General features: G+C 40.6%; 2 protein-coding genes across 4 annotated transcripts in view; one reads left to right on the top strand and one right to left on the bottom strand.

Moving 5' to 3' along the window:
- Positions 1-6,959, top strand: part of nhsb (Nance-Horan syndrome b (congenital cataracts and dental anomalies)) — a 54,066-nt gene extending 47,107 nt beyond the window's left edge. Inside the window, exons 5-14 of the mRNA XM_008286661.1 lie at positions 81-125; positions 264-308; positions 657-719; positions 1,004-1,196; positions 1,497-1,628; positions 2,166-2,318; positions 2,605-4,254; positions 4,348-5,787; positions 6,030-6,153; positions 6,326-6,959. Of these exons, the coding sequence (XP_008284883.1) occupies positions 81-125; positions 264-308; positions 657-719; positions 1,004-1,196; positions 1,497-1,628; positions 2,166-2,318; positions 2,605-4,254; positions 4,348-5,787; positions 6,030-6,153; positions 6,326-6,959 (4,479 nt within the window). The remainder of the gene's footprint in view (positions 1-80; positions 126-263; positions 309-656; positions 720-1,003; positions 1,197-1,496; positions 1,629-2,165; positions 2,319-2,604; positions 4,255-4,347; positions 5,788-6,029; positions 6,154-6,325) is intronic.
- A 7,311-nt stretch (positions 6,960-14,270) lies between these two features.
- The window catches only part of LOC103360762 (Scm polycomb group protein like 2), a 33,676-nt gene continuing 24,209 nt past the window's right edge, over positions 14,271-23,737 (bottom strand). For 2 of the 3 annotated variants that reach the window (XM_008286659.1, XM_008286660.1), the window contains 7 exons: positions 22,897-23,207; positions 22,430-22,559; positions 20,982-21,188; positions 19,350-19,523; positions 17,169-17,381; positions 16,691-16,845; positions 14,271-16,458 (listed from right to left, as the gene is read on the bottom strand). In XM_008286659.1, the coding sequence (XP_008284881.1) occupies positions 16,333-16,458; positions 16,691-16,845; positions 17,169-17,381; positions 19,350-19,523; positions 20,982-21,188; positions 22,430-22,559; positions 22,897-23,207 (1,316 nt within the window). In that variant the 3' untranslated portion in view covers positions 14,271-16,332. The remainder of the gene's footprint in view (positions 16,459-16,690; positions 16,846-17,168; positions 17,382-19,349; positions 19,524-20,981; positions 21,189-22,429; positions 22,560-22,896; positions 23,208-23,737) is intronic. The other variant, XM_008286658.1, reaches the window with a different exon arrangement.

The following is a 23,737-nucleotide window of genomic DNA, read 5'->3' as shown; positions in this document are numbered from 1 at the left end:
TATCCATTATAGGTATGTTCTGTTTAGTAGTTCTGCAGTTTTCTGTCACATTAATTTCTTTGTTTCTGAAACACCTGAAGGAGAGGACTGTGAGAGAAACAGAGATCCAGACCATACAAAGAAAAGTAAGAAAAATCACTGACACAGAGTCAGAACAAAAAATCTTTTTTTCTAAATCTATTGATGAAATACTTCTCTAATTTCCCCTGTTTGGATGCTCAGCAATACTGTTTTTATGTGTGTGTATTTTCCTGCTACCATAGGAGAGGCCAGGGAGAGAAGGAGATAATCAGACGATCCAAAGAAAGGTAATAAATATGTATCAAGTTTATCCTTAATGTAGTCCTTAACAGACATATTAAGTAAGTGCAAGACTTTAACAGTATATTCTAGCAAAAATGTGGTGGTTGTGCGGTTTTGAACAGGAACATAAGTTTGCCATAGCAAAGTTTCTTCTGTAAAGACTTTTACAGACATGAAAGTGGAAAAATGAAACAATGTATTGTCTGTCTCATTCATCTATCACCCTTTCACTTGTCTTTAATCTTTTTATTAAAAGATTAAATTGCTATTATTTTTAAGATTACTTAGTTTTTTTTTGATTACTTGTGTCATGCCATATTTTGATTTTCTTTTGTTGTATTTTATGTTCGTAGTTTGAGTGCTTTTACTCACTTCACCCTATTGAAGGTTGCATCTTCATTCCGTGGAGTAGAAAGGTATCAAGATTTTGTGTTGTTTCAACTTTCTGTTTGTTTAGTTGTTATAGTTAATTTTGTGTTCTTTTTTTGATATCTTCTCTCTACGCTACCTTTGGTTGTATTTTTGCCATTAAATATCTACTGATGTTAGCGGAACTGTAAAAATTTTGGCTATTTCATGGCACACATCAGAAAACTAAATAATTCCTCTGTGTGTAACTTGCTCAAACCAAACCTGCGAAACTTTATCAGCACCTACCATGTACACTATGTTGCTGATGTTGCTGGCCGTTTTCTTGCAGGCTACCTCGACAGGGGAAGGTGAAGGTGGTGAGGTCTTGGGAGGCCATAGAACCAAGGCCTCAGCCCCCGGTGCCCCCTCGACCCAAGATAAACAGACAAACTGGTCAAAGGAAAATGTCCCACCATCAGATCAGAAGACATCGGGTGATTCTCACGCCATCTCCTCCTGCATCATCCCAATCAACGTCACAGGTAAGCTAAAGAGGAAAAACAAGAAATTAAACGAGCATGACTGGCCCTAGTGAGAATCAAACCAGGAAGATTGTTATTGTGATGCAGCAGTGGTTAAAAAGAAAAAAAGGGGGGAAAAAAGTGTCCAAATAGCCACCGACATTGCCAGGAATCCTAACCAATGGACTATATGGAAATTAGAAGCAATGTGATACGACTATCAGAATTCAACAGCATATTAGACATTGCACATATACAGACTGTATATTTATTGCTAATTAGCCCTTAATACGTCTCATGTTTTCTCTGTTGTCATGACAGGAGTCGGATTTGACAGGGAAGCAAGTGCTCGTTGCTCTCTAGTCCATTCCCAGTCGGTTCTTCAGAGGAGAAGGAAGCTGAGGAGGAGGAAGACTATCACAGGAATACCCAAAAGAGTACAGCAAGACATGGGTATGTTATAGAGAACACCGCATTATTTTACTGTATGGAGCTTAGTTTTGTAGCTTAAGCAATTATTTCTGATGGTTTTATAAATATTTTACCTAAATGATTGCTGTGATCCAGGGATGGGGTGACTTTACTAATACAGCCACGAGTCCATGAGGGCAAACTAAATAAGCATCAACAATCACATGTAAACAAAAACAAAACTAGGCAGTCTATAATAACTGTACCCAAACAGTACTAGCTACTTGTGACCTAACCCATTTCAACTTTCTTGTAGTTACACATGCACTCAGTTTTACAATTCAGCAGAAAATTGCCATGATGCTTTCACTTTTGTTTTTGCATCCAACTAAGCCATAAAAATGACTTAGCTGTGGATTTATTTACAATTTGACCATGTGTCAGAGAGATCCCAATTCTCATCAATAAAGCTAACTATGTGTAAAATGTGTAAAGTGTAAAACGTGACAACCATGTTTGGTTATCTTGTTTGAACACGATATTTCAGTAACTGAACATGCTTTGGCTCTTTGCTTTCAGACTCAGATGAATCACCCGTAGCAAGAGAGCGCACAGTGATCATCCATGCCAACCCACACCAACTCTCTCTCTGTCAGGAAGACCTCTCAATCAGTGGTCGCCTCCATCACACTCGTGACTCTGGTTGCCAGACAGATGATTTCCTTATAGCATGTAGGTTTCTGAGAATGGAGAAGTATATTTGGTTCTTAATTGTAGTTCCTTTTAGTCTATCAGGCTCCCATATTTGAGCTATGAATTAGGACAAGGAGTAAATTAAGTGACAAAATGCTTGACTTTGCAGTTATTGTTTCAAATATTCCAAATTTCATCCTCAAACTAGATCCATCAATCTGGAATTCACATTCTCTATTCATGATAACTTGGTGTAGTTCACATCCATGTGAATTAAGAAGTGTCTCCCTCTCTTCCCCCCTCTCTCTTCTATTTTTCCGTTCAGGTACAGCTGCTCCTTCCAGAAGGCGCATTAGAGCGCAGCGTGGCCACCAGGGAATCCCTGCCTCTCTGTCGCATTCAACAGGCAACATTTCTTCCCTGGGTGACCAGTCAGACACCACATACACCACAGCTGCAGCCCACGGTGGACGTTTGCGCTCACGTAGCCTTCCACGAGAGGGTGGACGTCTGATGGACAGCGATGAAGATGATGATGACAATTATGATGATGATGACGAGGACGAAGAATTGTCACCATACGAAGCAGAGGATTTTATTCCACCAGGTCCTAGTCCAAGAATGAAGATGATGATGATGAAGGATGAAGAAGAGAGCACAGATGACCAGGCAGCTCCAGAGCCACTGCAACTTGGAAGCCTAAAAAGGTTGCAGCGATCTGGGGAAAGGGACAGAGGGAGCGGAGGAGGTGGGAGCCCAGAGCATAGCTGGATGGAAAGAGGTCGTTCTCGCTTGCCTCGCAAGGCTGACATGGGCAGCTGTGAGATCTCATCAAGTTCAGATACGTTCAGCAGTCCTATTCACTCAGTGTCTACAACAGGAGTCCTAGGCAGCCATGTGGACCACAAGGAGGACCACCAGTCATCAAGTGGGAACTGGAGTGGTTCCAGCTCCACTTGCCCCTCACAAACATCTGAAACCATCCCTCCGCCCTCGTCTCCACCCCTGACAGGCTCATCCCACTGTGATTCAGAGCTGTCACTCAACACGGTGCCCAATGCCATTGATGAAGGATTTTCTCTGGATCCCTCATACCACTCTGACCTCAGACCCCAGGGCCAGGGTCACAGATCAAGCTCATTCACATCCTCAGCCACAGATCAACTAGATGATGCAGGGGTCAGTACGGCAAGTGAGGGGGAATGGACATACCCTCCAGACCAAGACCAGACTGATCCAGACCAAGACCCTGACCAGACCCAAAACCTGATCCAGAGTCATGGGTTAGCCCAAGAGTACGGCTCCAAACAAGGTCTTGAAGACCAAACCTGTTTCAGTATCAAAACAAGCAACACTGAAAAGGAGCCTGGCTCTCATTACCCATCTGATACAGAGGGTTTCTACTCTTCTTCTGTGCATTTTGGGGAGTGTAATCAGAGTTACAGAGGATATATGTATAACTATGCAGACCCAGGACCTGACTGTGCTCAATCCAACACTGTGGCAGCACCACTATCCCATGGAGTTTACCCTCAGCCCTCAGCTGACTTTAGAGCAGGCACTATGACCCTTGGGAGGACCTGTCGTCCACTGAGGAAACCTAAAGTCAAACCTCCACCACCCAAACGAACCTCTTCGCTGAAGGATACCAGTAGTTGTGTTGACGTTGGAACAGACACGCAGGCAGATCAGGATCAACCAAAGATGGTTAGTGAACAAGAGCTTACCTTGTCTTCCACAGATATGAAGCTGGAACTGGACCTAGAGCTTGGAGGTGCTCCAGAACCATTACAGACATCTTGTCTAGTGGCAGAGCCTTTGGGGACTTGGGGAATGGGACTGGGGGAAACCGTGGACATAGTAGAGCCCATGTCCTTTAGCTCTGCAGATACACACTCATTTAAGGATGAAGGTGCTGTGCAATCTGACTATGCAGACCTGTGGCTTCACAACACTGAGCTGAAGTCCAACAATGGTGAGTACACATCTATGTCCAACTCAAGCACAGCCACAGGTACTACTGTCATGGAGTGTATCAAGTCACCAGACAGCTCTTCCTCCTCCACAGAAACCCAAACCCAGGCCCTTGCACAGGCTTCAGAGACCAGGGCAACTACTCCACCTCTACCACCTGGAGACTTCAAACTTGGGTCACCTGAGAAGCTTGCTGGCCTGGCCTCACCATCAAGTGGCTATTCCAGCCAATCAGAGACCCCAACATCAACCTTGCCCTCATCTTCAGCAGCGTTCTTCCCAGGACCACTATCTCCCTCAACTGGCAAGAGAAAGCCCAAAGTGCCAGAGAGGAAGTCTTCTCTCTCTTCCCTGCAGCACTTCCCCAGAGATGGAGCTTCCATTTCCTCTTGCTATAAGAGAGACCCAGATTTTCCACCTCCACCTTCTCAACTTGATCTCAATGTTCTTCATGGTGGCTATGTCAGACACACGTTATCCCACCGTACGCACCACATGCACACGCTCCACCACAGCAAACACAGAGTTGCAAATGTTTTAGCCACTGGAACAAAGTTATTGGCCCCTGAGGCATCAAACACCAACCCACCATCAAACTCTGCTTTAACAATTCCCAGCTCAAATCTTTTGGTGATAACGCCATCTGCTCTTCGCTCAGTGCAGCTCCACTCTATTAGTCAATCTACTGATTTACAAAGCACTTCCACTACAGACCAAGAAACAGCAATTGGTGCAGAGACTGCAACAAGACCCAAATGTCCTCCGAGTGGTTCTACCCTGGCTCCCCCACCTATTAACACGAGGCCTCTCCCTCCTCGCAGACCACCTCCCAGACCACCAGGTCATGACCACACCTCCTCTCCTGAACACACGCAACCACCTCCCCCTGGCCGCCACCCTGATGGGCCTCCATCCTATGAAAGCTTGCTACTCAGACAGGACCGCTATGGACCCGGAACGTTCTGGGCTATGACGGCCTTCAGAACCCGGATGGATCCATCATCTGAACTCTCTGAGGACAGTTCACCACTGCATCGACCTGTGCCACGTGCTCCCCACCCTTCGCCTGTGGATCTACACACCCATATCCACTCGCACACAGAGTTCAGAGGGCTTACCCACTCAGCCCATGCACACCCTGAGTTTAGGGTTTTGGGGGAGCGCTCGTTCTCCCAGGATGATGATGATGATGAAGATGACGAGGACGAAGAAGAAGAGCAGGTAAAAGAGCTGCCGAGGGCTGCATGCTCCAGAGGAGGGATGCGATCAGACCACCCTCCACCCCCAGCATATGAGTTTGCTGGGGGATCCCACTCAGACTCAGGGCCCTGGGCTAGTCCAGTCAAAGTGCCTGGTAACACAGTGGAGACATCGCATCCTTACCTAATCAGCGATGCAAGGAAAGGAGGACAAGAGGAGCAGGAAGAAGAGGAGGAAGTGACATCAGGTGCTACCAGAAGTGCCCATCAGCAGCTGCCACAGGAGAGCAAAGATGACTCCACCACTCCTGACACTGAGGATTACTTCAGTAAAGGTAAGCTTTTAAACTACATTCAAGTGGCAGAAGTTTTGTTTTTTTGGATTACATAAAATATCACAGTAACATGGCACTATTTATTTAGAACATTAAAAGAAGCAAAAACTGCTATAATAGTGGTTTAATCATGGAGCAACTTTTAGTCACAGAACATGAGTTAAAAGAGGGTTATTTCACCAACTGTATACTAAATGATCAGACAACCAGATGACATGTTATAGGGATGTTGTGTGCTACAGATTCCACACCCAGTGATAATTCACTCTCCCCTCTGACGGATGACACCAAAGTGGATGATGACATTATTATCACATCACCCAACAAGACCCGTACAACTGAGGACCTGTTTGCCATGATACACAGGTAATGTCAGTTTTGTAAATTGGTGGTTCTCTCTCTACAGTGTCTATGTACTGCTTGATACTATATTCGTCACATTTTGCTAGTGATTCAGCTACTTTCAGGTGTTGTTTTTTCATGTGTTGTGCTTATATGTACATTTTAAATAGGACGATACTTGTATGTCCTCATACAGATCCAAGAGAAAGGTCCTGGGCCGCAAAGATTCAGGAGACCTAAATGTGAAGTCTCGTCTCTGCCCAACAGCACCAGTGACTCCAAGCAATGTCTCCACCGTCATTATCCCTCCAGCTCCTCCTCTCAACATCCCAGCTTGCTTAGCCAGTGCGGCTGGGTCACAACGAGCCCCTGTGCCAATCTATCGCAGCGCCAAGAAATCCATTACGTCAAACGAGGAGTTTAAACTCCTGCTGCTAAAGAAAGGTAGCAGGTCTGATTCCAGCTACCGCATGTCAGCTACAGAGATTCTGAAGAGTCCTATCACCCCTAAAACACCAGGAGAGTCCCTTCCAGAAGGGACCATTAGACAAGCTGAGGAGATACCCTCTACGCTTCATGAGCCCCCCATTCCTGGCCTGGACTCAATCCAGATACCAGGCCTCTTTCCACGGGCCAACTCTGAGAGCTTCACCCCCAAAACCCTGCCTATGTCAGCTGCATCTCGACAAGGACGTTCTCGGATCCCCCCTGTAGCCAACAGCAGTCGCTATAGTACACGCAGTCGCCTCTACACAGCCCCCATGCAAGCCATTTCTGAAGGGGAGACGGAGAACTCAGATGGGAGCCCCCATGATGACAGATCATCTTAAAACCACCTGATGAGAGATGTCCTCTATTCTTAGCTGTGTCCTACATTTGAAATGGCCCCTTCTACTTTTCTAATCTTGGATAGCTGTGTCATCAAGGCCAATAGTGTACACACAAAATCTGACTCTGGCTGATATGCACCCAGTTATGGACATACTATTCTATTGGAGGGTGTCAGACTTCTGTGAGATACTGAATCAAAAGGGATGATTATAAAAACCTTGAGGATATACCTAAATACTGTATTATCTAAAGAATAGCTCCCTCATAGTAAAAAAAAAAAAAAAAAAAAAAAGTGCAAGACCTATTTTGATTGAACTGTCTTTTTAAAAAAATAAAAAAAAAGTCCCAAATGTTTTGGAGAATTATGATAAGAAAAGAAATTTTGTGGAGTAAAGACAAAGTGCGTGTGCATGAACAAACACATGCAACATCCACTGATATTTCTACTTCTCGTGTTTTGAATGGTGTGGGTGCGTGTGTGTCGCTGAAGAACTGCTTTCTTATGAAAATGAAAAAAATTCTTATGACATTGACTATTCTTTTAACTTATGGTGCCCAAAGCATCGGCCAGACTTCCCAGAGTCCATGCTCAATATTCCGCCAATAAGCAAGGGTTGTTTCATTGTGGAAGTTACTAACATAATCTCAACACAGCACCAACTTATCTATTATATTTCCATCTGCAGACCTGGCATAGAGAGTATATCACACAGAGCCAATCATATATTTCTTCACATAAATTATATCCAGAAAGATAACATGATGCATGTATTTTTGTAAAATTGCGCCTCAGAACATGATGATAAAATTTCACCATGTTGCATGACCCTATATGGAAACATCCCCTGGATCCTGGTTTCTGTCGACATTTTTGTGGTTCTTTTGTATTATAAGAAAAATTAATCTTTCACAGCGAAAGATTTTAGTGACATTTGTACCACATTGCCAGTGATCTAAATTGATCTGTCATGGATTTGAGTGTCTAACAAGAAGGAGCAAGGGCTTGCGCCTATTTGTCTAAGATACAGGCTAATTTTGGACAATCGCACAGTGGCCTTTCTCTACTAGAGGTGGTTGTAAGCAGGGCATTTATAAGTCCCTGCACATGTACATGGAGCTGTGCCATGTTCCACCAGAATTCAATCACATACTTATTTAAACCCAACCTTGAAATCTAGTACGCTTAGACTGATTAAAGCTTTTCCAGCTGCTGGCCAGTCTTGCTGTGCTGACTTGAAGCAGAAAAGGTGCATTTCAAAGCAGATTTAAATATACCATTGAGTGCAGACGGTGAAAATGCTTTAGAAGGTCCTCAATCGGTTTGACTAGAGGTTTATTTGGAAAGGTTTCCAAGAACCAACCTCGCTTTTGCACTTCATGATTCTTCAAGAATATTCCTTGAAAAGAAAATATATCTTATAATGAATTGCATATGTATATTTGTACTGAATATAAAAACTCATATCTATATAAAATGACAAGCAGAAATTTTATAGGGAATCAATCTGAGTGTAGCAAAGAAGAACAGGTCTCACTGACAACATTACACATGAATCTTAGCAATGTACACTGTTCTCCTCTCCTTGTTGCCTCTCCTTCATTTGCACTGACCCAGTAGCATTAGACAGGTGAAAGCTCAAGCCAGCGGCTGGTGTACACCATTTTGTCTTACCCTCCAAACCTCATATCACAAAATCTGAAAGAGAGGAGACAAGAGGAGGAAAGGGCAACATACCACAAATATTTTAAAGTCAGCAACGCCCCCATCGTGTTGCTGCAGCCTTTTCTATCCAACACACCAGGTTTAGAGTATGCCATAAAATCTTCGTCATCCTTCCAATAAATGTTACACATGTAAAGTATCCAGTGTGTTACAGAAGCAAACTCTCATCAGTGAAAAGCTTGAACTCTCACCTGCCTACCACAGCAAACACAACACATATACTTCTTACATTCAGAGACCGTACTTCAATAGAAACCATTCACTGTATTCTGTGAATACCTCAGCAAGCATATTACTGTTTTATTGTAAATGATAGATAGATAGATAGATAGATAGATAGATAGATAGATAGATAGATAGATAGATAGATAGATAGATAGATAGATAGATAGATAACAAACCACAACTGTTTGATACTCAGCGAATCTCAATTGCAGAACTGACACTGTGTAAGATGGAGAGAGTAAAAAGCTGTGAACTGATTACTAGAATTTTACATTCATCATACCCATATTGCTGAAGCGCACTTGTTCCTGTTCATTGTTTTATTTGTTGTGTTTTCTATCGCATGCAATAAGTAAAGGGGGAAAAAAGCAGAAGAAAAGAAAAGGACACCACCAAATCATTATTTTTATCAGAGGGATGTCTTCATGAGAAAAGATTTTGTATTTTCTGTTCAAATGTCAAGTTCAATAGTGTGTTCTATAGATGTACAAACTGTCTGGCTAATTCTGTTCTGTATAGTCGTGATCACAAACAGGGGTTTATCTTGTACTGTATATCTACTCACTGGACAATCATACGTATAAGAGACTGTAAAGAAAATGATATAGAATCTGTCAGGAGGAAGAATCTGAACACTTTTGGTGCTGGGTCCTAGTCTTGCTGGAGCTGTGGAAGTGAGAGAAATATTTTCCAGGAGAAACTGCTGATTACGTTTGAAGTGCATACCTGGACAATGTTGGATAAAATGTACAAATTGAAAAAGAATATATATATAAAAGCAGAAAATATATCAATTCATAAATCCAAAAACTAGTTTGATCTGATCAGAATGTCACTTTTTACTTTCAAATCATAGCTGAATTGTTTGGTTCCCACAAAACATTATCACTGACTATTTGAAACAAACTAACCTGTAGGGACATTACAGTATTACATGAAAAATGCAACGTGACTGTGAATTGCCATTTAAAAATGCTCAAAAGTATTTGACTATTTGTTTAGTGTGATATTTCCGTACTGTACATGGCATCGATGCCACAGATATATTTCAAGACTGTTTCCTTTATTTATGAAAGCAGTGGACAGAGGATTGATTGACACAATTTGATTAGAAAGACAAACTTTGAGGTTGCCATGTAGACTCTAGTATAGCATTCATTTCCCCCCTGTCAAAGTCCTCAGCAGCTTGGGAATACAACAAAGAAGAATCTATACCTTTTATAGATTTTTTTCCCCAACCTGTTTCCAATGTCTGCACGTAATTTTGTCCTAAAGGGAAGTATGACAACAACCACTTGATATTTTTATTCAGAGGTGTACAGTATGGAATAACACTAAACAAGACTTTAAAATATGTGACAGAAAAGAGAAAAAATACATTGAAGACAAAACTGTAACTATTTAAAAGAAGCTCCATGTTTAAAACTAGCTAGGACTTAACAGATTTGAATCACTTTTGTATTTTTGTATAAACTTGTAAATAAGTTTTTAAAGAAAAAAAAATGTTGCAAATTCTTTCTTTTGTAAAATAAATCAATAAAAGATTAAAAACAAAAAGTTTTTTTTTTTTTTTTTCAAAGTTTACATGATTATTTCCAAGCCTTTGTATATTTTGGAGCTGTGCAACACCTTCAGTCTTGTATTTATTTTTTTGGGCGGGTGGGAGGGGTTACAACATTGTGAAAATTCCATTATTCTATATCTAATTCATTTTAACAGCTCATCAGGCTGCTTAGTAACTGTGCATAGAAAAAAAATCCAATAAATGTGATTGCAATGAAATGGAAGGCCTTTTGTGTGACACTTCATTTCGTCCCTATCAGAACCAAGTGCACTGAGAAAATCTCTCCACTAGATGGCAGTGTTTTCATGTTGTCTGGCATTCATGGGCTCAGCTACAAGCTGCTGTCCAGATGTACTGACTATCTCCTAAAGGTGCAGCATTTAACAAAATCTCATTAGGGTTGGATTGAAAAACAATGCCATCAGGAAAACACAAAATTCACTAAAATGGGGCTGTCTCATAATTATGACTTCTCAACAAAGAAATCTCAAGTCAGACTAAATGAGGAGCCAAAACTTCACCAAAAGCATTATTTGGTGGACTTGGGCCTGGATCAACACAGCTTAACGGTGGCGCCTCCAAGGGTGGGCCTGAGAGGAAATCTCATTGGCCCTGACCCTAGATCTTGGCAGGTCACTGAAACGCCTTTGTCCAAGTTTCAGGAAATGCAACTGTCCCAGTGCAGGTAAAATCAGCATTAGATGACCAAAAAACTAAGGGTGGCTGCAACCAGTAATTCTGTCCATTAACATTACTGAGAGCAACATCAAGTTTGTGCTTTTAGTTGTTCCTTTCATGAATGTTAAGTTTTGCGCAAAAGCTGAAGTTTAGTTTGTTGCTTATAACCGTTTGTAAGAGTCTTTCTTCTGAGTTTACTAAATACCTGCAGCATCAGCATCCATACGAGCTGCTCTAATACGAGACAGCTGAGTACATTTACTCAAAGGGGACAACATTAATTAATGATACATTTCGTTTATGATTTATATTAATAAATGATCCCCAACATGGAGATAGCATTCATCAGGATCTTACTGTAAATTACACTGTGAGCTGTCACACACCGAGCTACAGTTTATACGCTGAAATCATTTGTTATACAGCTGAATCATGAGCTCCATCACAGCTAGCTATTATTTTATTGTGAAAGTCTAACTGGTTTGCTAAATATTTTTCAGAAATTTTAAGTGTTTATTTTCTGTAATTAAGGATTATTTTTGTTCCATACCACAGTGGGATATTTGCAGCAATATAATCATCATCATCATAAATAATAAATAAACAAATAAATAAAGATAAAGAATTAAGTAGCTACCAGAATATGGCAATGGGCAGCCAAGCAACAGAAGAAAAACATGTTTTATTTTACCATAAATTGCAGTAATCAGATAAACTACCATAACTTTTTCTGAACTTGGGTCATTTTGAACGAAGTCACCCGAATAACTAAATTATCTGTAATTAGTCTATGCAGGTCAAACAATTAGTCAAAGTATTTGCAATATAAGAAACCAAAGTATACAATTCCTTAAGTTATATTGAGTTTTCAACTGTCCCGTATACAACAACAGCACAACTGAATTCCTAAAATGAAGTTTTGGCTTTGGTGTGCCATCCCTACATTTTATATGGCCCCATCAGGCCTTTGAAGCCAATGAAAAATTCATAAAGGCGCCACTGCAACTTAAAAAGAAAATGTTTAAAACGATACTTATTTAATGATAATCTGAGACATAAAAAGACCAAAATAAAGAGGAAACACCTGAACTGATTCTTGACTTGAAATCAGCATTAAAAAGACAAACATAAAAACAGAAGTTTAAGGCGCAAAAATGTGGACTCAGCATCAGCTTACTGGCTTTTTCTCAGCTGTATCTTGTGGCTTATACTACAGTGCAGTTTTGTATTTTGGTTATGCTATTACAACTAAGGAACTTCTGTCTCAGACGAATAGAAAAAGAACAATGTGGTCCTTGGGTTGACTTTTTTTTTTTTTTTTTTTTTTTTTAAGCTTCATGCTAATATCAACTCTGTTTGCTTCTTAATCTTAAATATCGTGGGTGTTTTGTGTTAGCCATAAGCGCTGGTTAGTGGGTTGTTGTGTGTTTCAGTTGGACTTACTCTTGTAGGAGCCTAAAACTTGGGAAAGAGGAGCCTGTGTTTCAAACTGCTCCACACTTGCCGGTTGTTTACATGGACGCCACACCACGTTAGCTAGCCGTTAGCTAGTCGTTAGCTTCTCCGGTTAGCTCACCGCGCACGTCAGAGGTTTGACCACGTGCACCTTCATAACTGATACGTCAACAAAAGTTCCCTTTGCTACAGTGGTGGCCTTAATTTATGTTACAACATATAAAAAAAAATGTCGAACTTATTAAATGATATAATCAAAAATAACAATAAACCAGCAGTGTAGCATAATTAACAAAATTGACTCCTGCACTTAACTACCATTTGGGCCTATTTCCACTTCACTAGAGTATTCCCCTTTTAATTCAAGGTGAGGTAGATCTTAATGGATCCATAGTTATAATCTAAAAATGCATCATTTTAAATAGGCTGTTTTGCATGATTGAGTGCATTTTAACTATATTAGTGCTTTTCATTTTAAAATGTTTGAATGCATGGCTTTAAACTGTTGCATTTTCCTACACTACCTTTACATAAAAGATCAGACTACTTCTTCTACCTCTGTATAGCTTACTAAATACATATTATGAGAAATCATTTTTGATTTATTTGTAGTGAATGTTATTTCTTTCAAGGATGCCAATTTTTATCGAAAATAACCCGAGTCAAAAAAAAAAAGTAACATCCCTCCTAAAAATACTCATCTAATTACCAAGGACTTAGTCTCCAATTTGAGGTTTATTTCTGTTTGTTTTGTTTTAGAAAGCGCTTGGTTATTTTTTGAGGGCTGTAATCTAATTTTAAGTAGAATTCCTATGTTTGAACTATCACTGGTTCACATTAAACATGCTGGCCCAGAGCCTCATGGCGCTGGCCCTAGTTTCCTTAAAGCTTCACTTACTATATATTTAAACATTGTATATAACTTAAATAATAGTAAACATATGCTGGAGAAGAACAGTGTTCAACAGGGATACTATAGTGTGAGTATAGCTTGCTTCACAACCAGGAATCAACATGTGCCAAATCCTAGAGAATCTGCCGGAGTCATAATGAGCCTGTTTATCCTGAGTGCTGCTGGTGAGCTATTTGAACTCGCTGATCTTTTAAACAATGATTCCTATTGGACTGTCACTTTCCTAAAATGAGACATCCATGATCTTTTGACCCTTATGCCCCTATGCCCCGAGGACACACACATGAAACCCACCACTAAAAGGACTTTAAGCTCCGCCATGGTCTTGGGTGTTTGTTTTTTTCTTTTTTATGTATTGTTTTGTTTAACCCCTTATTCAAAATCTTCTTTTTTCTCTTTCCTTATTCCCCAATAATGTTGTCACTGTAGGAGTTACTTCAACTAAGCCAGTGGTTTACAGCATGGAGCTTGGATGCCCTACAGAGAAAAGTAAGGGGCTACAAGAAAATTAGGAAACTGAAAATGCGACACAGAAACCTAAAACTTTACTCCCCCCCAAGAAGTGGATAAGGTCTTTTTATTCAGGCCTCTAAGAATAAGCAAAAATCTATTTGATTTGGTCAAGATTCAAATGCTCTCTAAGTAGGCATTCCTTCGTTTTAGGGGGTCACAGGTCAAAAGGTCAACAATCAATGTACTCCACTAAAAACTGTGCTCAAAGCTGCCTTGTGCTGGGATCTCAAACACTAAGATGATGTAAAGAAATGTTTAATTGTGTGAACGCATATCAAACATATTTAACAAACATCTTTTGTTGAACTTACAGTAAAAAGTCATATATATACACATGAAATGCTGCAGAGCGACAGATGACAAGGCATAAAAAATACACATAGTTGGTTATTGTGCAGTCCCTCTATGTTGTAGTAATGAACACAAAATGCTAATGACGTAAAACATCTTCTAAGAAGAAACAACCCTTACTAAAACCTGAGTTTCACATTAAAGCAAGACGGTTTCAAGTATCAACTTGTTACCACTACAGGAGAGCAACAGTGTGAAATGCAGCTACAACAGACATGATTTGGTTTGAAAATGATTCTGAAATGTTCAGAAAATGGATTATTTCTGCCATCGAAAACAGATAAATACTTTGAGACATGTGAATAATTACTCAGACACAATATCATCCTGTAGGTAGTTATTTGATGGTGCACACAAAAACTATTTCAGGCAGAAAAAAACTGATTACACTTACGCTTGATACAGGTTGATACACTTTGTTACAGTACAAAATGATATTTAAAAAAAAAACAAAAACAACCTTTTAGCTTAACTTTATACAAAAAAGCTTCTCCATTGTGTACTCTCTCGGGAAAGAACACTTCACCTTCCTGTACAGCACTCAAACTTCAATTCCGTTGGTTTTATTCTGATTTCAAAACACTTACAGTTTTCCAGTCATTGTATGTGGACATGTTGTGTATGTGTGTGCATTGGATAGTGTGACTGTCAAAGCATAATACAATCATGTAGCCACATCAGTGCTCAAGCTGAGACTGTTCAGCTTGAATGTCTTCCAGCATACAGACAGAGTAATAAAAGAAAAACAACTCTTGAGTAACTGTTTTCCTACATCTACAGCCTGCACTGCAGATTCACATCCGATTAAAGGTTTTCTTCCAAAACAACACAGCCACCAAAAGAATAAAATTGGTGCCCACTCTCTGCCAAAGTTAATTTATGATCTTTGTCAACAACTTAAGCATCTGATGACATAAGAATAGGAAATATTTATGCAATGACTGACTTCAGGGAACAAGACTTCTCCAACATTTTGGAATGAAACCCTTCAGTTCCTTTCGTTCACATAAGCGAGGCGCTTCTGTCGTTTAGTACCTCTCAGCAACAATGCTCATGAATTCATACATTCACTGGCATGCATAAACCAAATTTGACGGTCCATAACAGACGCGGCCATTCAGAAACGTTATTGCATTGTTAGAAACGGGGCAGCGAAACGTTCACTGCCAGTACCTGAACTGACTTTCCCAGTCTTTAGTGCAGCGCGTACATCCTGAAATTCTGACCAGAGACAAAAACGGTTTTAACAGCTGGACATTTGAAAAGTTAAAATAGCAAAACCTTCAGTGTACTTCTATGTGTGTGTTAAAGTGGAAATGTAGAGGTAAATTGATAAAGTTTGATAAATTATGGCCTCCAGTTATTTCTAATAAGGCAAAAAGACACAAACGTGAACAAAATTCATACCTATGCTCAGATATCTGATAACAATTACAGCTATGCAAGTGTTGATTTTGTGTACTATGTATCTGCTTGAAACTGTGGTGTATATATGAAACAAAAATATATGTTCAGGTCTGGACAGTCACCAGGATTTTACTGAAGTAAAATCTTTTTTCTTTTAATTACTCAATGTTTTACATTATTGTTTAATTAGACTTTTTTTTTCTTTTTCTTTTTTTTTTTATAAATTTTCCCAACATGAAGGTCTAAATGTTGCTTTACAGTCCTCTTCACATCGTCAGAAATAAAATTCTGTGGAATGCTGCTGAAATCCTTGTTGGCCTCAGTTCATACAATACCCATCCATGTATTAGATCAAAACGTGGAAACTGTCTTTATGTTGCTAAAACCTCAGAATTTACAAAAAAAAAGTACCGGGGACCTGACCTCGGTGTCCTCACTGGCAGCTGCGACCCCGGTTCAGGTGGATTTACACTGCACCGCGTCCCTGTAGAATAATACGTGTTTGTGTGTGTCGCCAGTGGGAAAGGAGAGTGCCTTCATCCTCTACTGTTTGGTCTGTTTCAGCTTCTCGATGTGGTGGCAAAGTTTGAGCGCCGGGCCCAGCTTCAGTCCCATGTACTTCATAATGACATCGCTTCGCAGCAGCATCAGCGCCTTGCCGTCGATCTCCTGCAGGGAGAGGAACACGCAGTCAGCAGGGGGGAACGTCTCACACTCCTTCTCAGAACAATTTGATCAAAATGGTGATGACTTGATTAAGGTGTTCAGTGGCAGAAATTCCAGTCTGATTTGTCTTGAGTTTATTCATCCCGACATGTAGCATGTTGAATGGAAATCAGTGCAGTATTGTAGTCCGTGGACTGTTAAACAAGACAAAGAGGAAAGAAAATGAAATACTCACGTGTTTTCTGAACAGTTCAACGTGCGGGCCGAGAGTTTGGGGATCAGCTTCTTGCACAAACCGAATGACATCATCAACTGACCAAGAAGACGCGTTGTTTCCTGAACCCTCCTTGTCCTGTTTCACATGGTCTGGACCTGTTGTTGAGCTGGCTGCTGGAAAGGTTGGGGGCAAGAGGAAAGGAAAAAACAGATCAAACTAATACCTACTATTTTTATTATCAAAAAGCATACCTGCAGTATCCGCTCATGATTTTCTTTGTCAATGTGACGGTCAATACAATCAAGGCCTTTAAATGGTCTTGAAATTTATAAAAAAATAATTGGCCAAAATAAAATGAATAAAGGGAGCAAATCCAGTGTTACTTAGAGTAATATTTTGCTGCCTAAGCCAGAACAATTGACTGTTTTGTTAAACATCTTTCCCAAGAAATAAGATCATTTAGCCCTAGTGACTTTATGCGTGTTTTTAACCGTACCCTCCACTCGTCTGTGCGTACACATCGGGTCAGTCGGGTTGGAGCTGACTCGTCGTAGTGGCGGTGGTGTTGTTTGTGTGTGTCCAGGGTAATATGGCCGTTCCCTCTTTGCTCCTCTGTAATCGGCTGTGGTGTGAAGAGGCCGAGTGCTGGGAGTGGGATCCTTCGTGGAGTCGTCTTTGGACAGGCCGTTCTCTGCGTGGGACAACGGTTCTGTTTCGAGAAAGAAAGAGACATGGTTATAGACAACACAAGTGTAACAAGAAAACAGAAAAAAGTTTCAGACTACACTGGACAATCATACTCTTTTCCACCAACACAGTTTCAGGGCTGGTTTGGAGCCAGTTCCTAATTCCACACTAGTTTCTTTGCATTTCAACAGGCCAGACAACTGACTCTCAGCCAGGACAACTGGTGCCACACTGGCACTAGCACTTTGCTCATCTAGAATCAAGAACTGCTTACATCACGGACTGGAGGCAGGATTATTTGTATGTTAACCAACAGGATCAACTACAACTTTGTAACCACCATTTTAAAAAATAAAAATAAAAACAGAGCTAGCCTGTCTGATCCAAAGGAAAAGAAACGCCAGAGCTTCAGTATTGACATATCATGACAGCAGCAGTGTTTGAAAAGCCATTGATGTATTTGTCTCATTTTCCACTGTTCCACGTTTCAATATTGCCAGATGGCGTTTAAAAATGCAGTTGCAAATTAATGGTGGCACATAGTGCGGCATTCATAAACACCAACTGCCATTTGCAACGCTGTTTATAAATGCAGACGGGTGATATTAAAACATTGAACATCGGGGAAACTGTGACATCCTCCGTCTTCCAGCAGAGGTCTGCACAAGAGACAAACTGCTTCCTTGCACTGTGGTCTTCAACAGAAGTTCATAATAAACTGGAGGGAATTTTGATGATGAAACCGGTGTTCACACGGAAGTATAGAGTGATGACAGAGCTCTATGGTGGCTCTGTAGCCCATAGTTTTCTAACCTTCTTAGGTTCTTAGAAGGTTTACAAGTTGAACCAACTCTGAACCAGGACCAAGCCAGAATTAGCACCTGGTTTGTGTTGGTGGAAAGGGGTTAATAAGTGACAGAATAATGTAGGGAGACTCAGGAGGAGTGTGTCAATACTCAATGCTGGTCTCACTCTGTCACACTAATAATGGTTCCTGCTTATTCCTCTAACTTCAGCTCCCACCAGACATCATCATGGTAAAATAAATTTGCCATCACCTGCAAACCAACAGCCATTGCTACACAGTGCTTAGAAAAACTATTCCTCTACTGTTTGGCAGAAACCAAACACTACACATTATCATAAACACACCAACTCCACTGTGGCAGCATCATGATGTAGGCATGCTTCTTGGTAGCAGGCCCCGGAAGGTTTGTAAAGGTAGAGGGTAAAATTAACACAGCAAAGTATAGTCAAATCATGGAAGACAACTCGATGCAGTCTGTGAGTGAACTGTGACTTGGGAGACTAGTTTTCCATCAAGGCAATGACCTAGCCAAAGCTACAAAGAAATGATTAAAAGAAATGGTCTCCAGAGTGCGAGTCAAAGCCCAGACCAAAACTCTAAGCAAAGAAGAATGGGGTTAAACAGCAGTGTCCTGATATGCAAGGCTGACTGAGACCTATCACCACAGGCTCAATGCAGTAAATTTGGCCAAAGGTGCATCTTCTAAATATTGACCTGAAGGGGGTGAATACATATGCAGTTGCTTATTTTAGTTAACTGACATTAGAGAAATCTGTTTTCACTTTGACATGAAAGAATTGTTTTTGTAAATTCCTATCAAAAAAGCTGTTGAAAAGGAATGAAAAGGGAAAACTTTCAAGGTAGGAAATACTTTTTATAAGCTCTATATAGTACCCATACAGACATACTGTGAAGCTATGATGTGACTTTTGTTGCTGTTTATTGATTCTCATAGAAGTAGGTCAACTTTTTTACAAGACCAAAGATAAAACTAGCTGTGGTGTGTAACATCCTCTCAACGGCAGATGTAATTTCTAATATTGCAATTTCTAAGAATGCAATACAAAAAAAAACAAAGAAAAAGCCAAAATAGAAGAAGTTTAGAATAGGCTAACCCCTTTTACCATAAATAACAATATAGCTCTTAACTTTCCCAGTTACTCCATACACACATTTCCCCACCTGACTTAGCTCTGTTGTAGAAGCGTGTGTTGTTGCTGTAGGGACTAAATGGCTGCGAGCTGAACAGACTGTCACTCTCCAGATGTTGGCACATGTTCTCCAGGAACCGCAGCACGGAGGATGCACTGGAGGCGGAGGGCAGCTTCACATAGCGGATACCATGTTCCGACCGCACTGAGGGTACAACACAACACAACAGCTATTAGTCTGCATGCACATACAGCACACACACACGCACACGCGCGCGCACGCACAAACACACACACACACACACACACACACACACTATATGCATTCACAGCAAAAGAAAACAGCAGATGGTTTAGGGTTAGCACCCTCCATTTATAAACCCAGCATTTTTCACCCTATCCCACTCTGCACTACACCCTCCCACCCAAGCCAAGCCTGCACAAATCCACAAATTAAAACCCCTCTCCCCACCCGACCTCACCCATAGCCTTCCCAATCCGACCCCCCAAGGGAGACTCAATCCCAGAATCCCAAACCAGGTTAGACGCACATGTCACTTCTGATTACAGACACAGCGCTCACATCAGCTGCTGCCACAGGCGCCATCTTTTAATCCTCCTCTCTGTCCTTTCTCACACACACATGCATGCACACACACACACCACATTCATATGTGCTTAAACCAATTTCACCTGGCTGATTGCCTATCCAGGACATATGGCGTTAGAAATTAGAAATTATTTTGCCCTGCTTTTTTAAAAGGTAACTTTTGACGTTCAACATTTTGGCTGAAATATGCTCATTTCTTTTGCTTGCCAAGAATTAGATAACAAGATTGACTCCGATGTCTATAAGGTAAATATGAAGCTACAGTGTTTGGTTAGCTTAGCTTAGCATTAAGATCGGAAACTGGGAGCCTGGCTCCATCCAAAGGGAACAAAATTCCTTCAACTAGCACCTCACTCATGTCATTTGTTTAATCTGTACAAAAACTGATTTATAATTAATCAATTAGTTTATTTATTCTGCAGGGCCTGTAACGAGACGACCAGCAGAAGCTCCTGGAATTCACTGCTCTTGACCAGAAATAGTCTGACACATAACCCACCATAATACTGTTAACTGTCACTTTAACACTTAGATTTTTGTAAGGATTTACTATTACATATTAATTAGATCATTTTAGAGATGCTGGGATTGGACTTGATTAAATTTGGACAGTGGCAGGTTAGGTTCCCCCCAGTCTATATGCTAAGCTAACTGGCTCCTGGCTATAGCTTCACATTCACCATAAAGACATTAGGACAGTGTCAATCTACTCATCTAACTCTTGGGGGAAAAAGCATATTTTGACAGAAATGCTGGCCTAATGCTTTAACAGTACATGTGGTCTAACTTGTCTTAGAATACTAATGAAACAAGTAGTTGATTACAATTTTTGACAGACCAATAATTAACTAATGATTTAGGTCATGTTTTAATTTTTCCAGCAAAAATGCTCAAAATGTAGCCAGTGGGTTTTGATACTTTCTTTGTTTTGTACAATTTCACATGCAGTGCACTTTTGTTTTGCACCATAAGAAACAAGCAATCTGAAGACATCTTCCTTGTTTGCTTGCAGTTCCTCCAAAGGGAATATCCAGTAGCGTTCTGTGCATTTACCTCTGATGACCTCCCCTCCTGTGTGGGACTGGCTCTGTAGAAACGACAGCAGCACAGACGGCTGGTATGTACAGTCCACACATGCCTGAACAGCCTGCTGGAGAACTGCGTTCACTGGAGCTGGACCAAAGTGATCCGGGAGCTGCTGCACTAGTTTTCGGTCGAGATGCGGACCATAGTTACCGTGCTTGTTCACATAAACACACACTGGAACAGCACAGAGATAAAGAAACATCAGCAAAGAACAAAGAAAACAGGACTTCTGTTTTTCAAGCTAGAATTCACTACCACGCAGTTACTAAAACCCACCACAGAAAGTATTCACATCCTTCACTTTTTGCACAATTTGCGTTGTAGATTTAATTTCAAATTTTAAAAACTGCATTTTTCCATTTGGCCACTCTACTGTCAATTCAAAAAAAAAAAAAAAAGTTTTTAGATTTTTTTTCCCGTAAACTTGTAAAAAATTAAAAGAGAAATATCTCATTCTTAAGTATTCAGAGCCTTTTTTTCTACTTTGTGGAAGCGCCTTTGGCAGAACAATTACAGCTTTTCATTTTCTTTGTTAGTCTTTACATGCTTAGCACATCTGGATTTGGGTAGCTTATCCCATTCTTCCTTGTAGATCCTCTCATGCTCTGTCAGACTCCAAAGAAAGCATGTGAACTGCCCCCTTCATGTCCCCCCCAGTGGGTGCTCTGTGGGGCTTGGCCACTACTTAAAGATAGTGAGACGCTTGCCTAAAAGCCACTCCAGCGTTCATCTTAGAAGCATCTCCATAGCATGATGCTACCACCACCATGCTTTACTTTAAGGACGGTACTAGCTAGATGTTAATAAGTTTGCCAGACATAGTGTCTATAGTGCCTTTATGTCATTTTGCAAACTCAAATCATCATCTCCTGAACAGATAATCAGCTACATGTACACGAGGACAATTTTCCCTTTCTGTATTTGAATTTAATCGTAAACTTGGTTTGACCAGATTAGCATTTCTAGAAGGAGTTCTTCGAAAGTACTTCCATTTCACAATTATTTAAGCCAGTGTGTTCCTTGTGGAGACTTATACACAAATGTGTGACTTTCTATATATTACATTCTATCGATTCGGTTTGCATCAGCTCTCATCACATTTTTATCACGTTTCCAGATTTATTTACTCAAACAGAATACACTTAAGAGGAGTACCACAGCACTAAAAGTCTCAGAATACTTTTGTAAATCTTCTTTATCATTAATACATTTGCAAACTTTTCTAAAAACATGTTTTCACCTATTCATTAAGTGTTATTGTGTGTATGTTGATGGGCAAAATCCCAAGTTTGTCAACTTAACATTACATTTACAGCAATAAAATGCGCAAAAACAGAAGGGATCTGAACACTTTTTGAATCCACTGTACATGTACATACATTCAGGCCTTCTGTTTTATCTGGTATCCAATTTACCTGTGCAAACTACATTTGAGCTGTTGCTAAGGTTGTTGTCCACTGAGACATGGCTGGCACTCAGTCTGGTCTCAGGAGGTGGAGCTGTAACTGATGATGCCCCCAGGGGCTGCACCACTCGAGCCTTCTTCTGGAGTAAAGAAAACAACAAATAAACCCAATCAAATTAAATTTTAATAACTTACAAAGGCCGCTAGTTAATGACTTACAAACCTGTGTGTTTTAACTGTACTAAACATGAACGGCTCTGCTCCAGTTACAACAGCTTGTAAAGCAAAGTTGTTATCTCCAGCACATTTTTTTTCCATGCATAAACATCCACAAACACTACTTTTCTTTTCTTAAATAGTGCAACTCTGACCGTGTCTTCTCTTGCTCAAAATTGTTTCTGCCATATTACAGAAAACATAAAGTGGCAGGGTCAGTGGCCCGCAGCATAACAGATTACAACTCTTGTGACATCTCACCTTGTTCCTAGGCTTGGGCCCTCTCTTCTTGTGTGGTCTGGGGGCCAGTGGAGCCTCAGAGCTAGTTCTGGCTGGGCTCTGTGATGCTCCATTTACTGCTGCTGCCGCCGCCGCAGCCTCGGCCGCTGCTTTCAACAAAGCAATAGTCTGGGATTTGGGACGGCGACCTCGGACACCCTTGCGAACGGGGAGGGGTGGTAAGGGGTTGGGCAGTCGGTATGAAGTCTGCATGGAGGAGGAGGAGTTGAACGAGGAGCGACGTGTAGCTGAGGAGGAAGAAACAGGGGCGAGGAGTGCACCAGGGAGGGTAACTGGGAAAGAGACAGATAAGATTTAAAAGATAGGTGTAAATACAAATAAGATTGCTGATGAATGATAAGTGTGATACATATTTTACAGTAAATACATTTAAAATCCACAGCAGAAAATGTCAACTTGTAAGCCCACACACAGGTTTGCAACAATTGCTATTTCCTCAATTTATTTAGTTAACTTTTTAGAAGCAATTAATTTTTATTGCATGTATTTTGTATGAAAAGCATTTTTAAAAAAAGCATAAAATCCTCACATCTGAGATGTTGGGTTCCTTAAACATTTGGCATTTTTAAAAATGATTAAAGCGATTTTTCAATTATCAAAGTAGTTCCCAGCTATCTGTCAACTTACTAATTGCTTAATCAACGAATCAATGCAGCTCTACACGCATATGACATCCTAATTATCTGCTCATCATCCACAAACAGAGGCTTCAAATAAAGATGTGCAGAGAATCAACTCTGCTGTAGGTCCTCAAGCTGGAACACGGAAGCAGAATTTTGGAAAGACAAAAGACGTTGGAAAA

The sequence above is a fragment of the Stegastes partitus genome, unplaced genomic scaffold, assembly GCF_000690725.1.
Source record: "Stegastes partitus isolate 25-593 unplaced genomic scaffold, Stegastes_partitus-1.0.2 Scaffold462, whole genome shotgun sequence".
Taxonomy (NCBI): domain Eukaryota; kingdom Metazoa; phylum Chordata; class Actinopteri; family Pomacentridae; genus Stegastes; species Stegastes partitus.
This window is presented reverse-complemented; position numbering and strand designations above follow the sequence as displayed.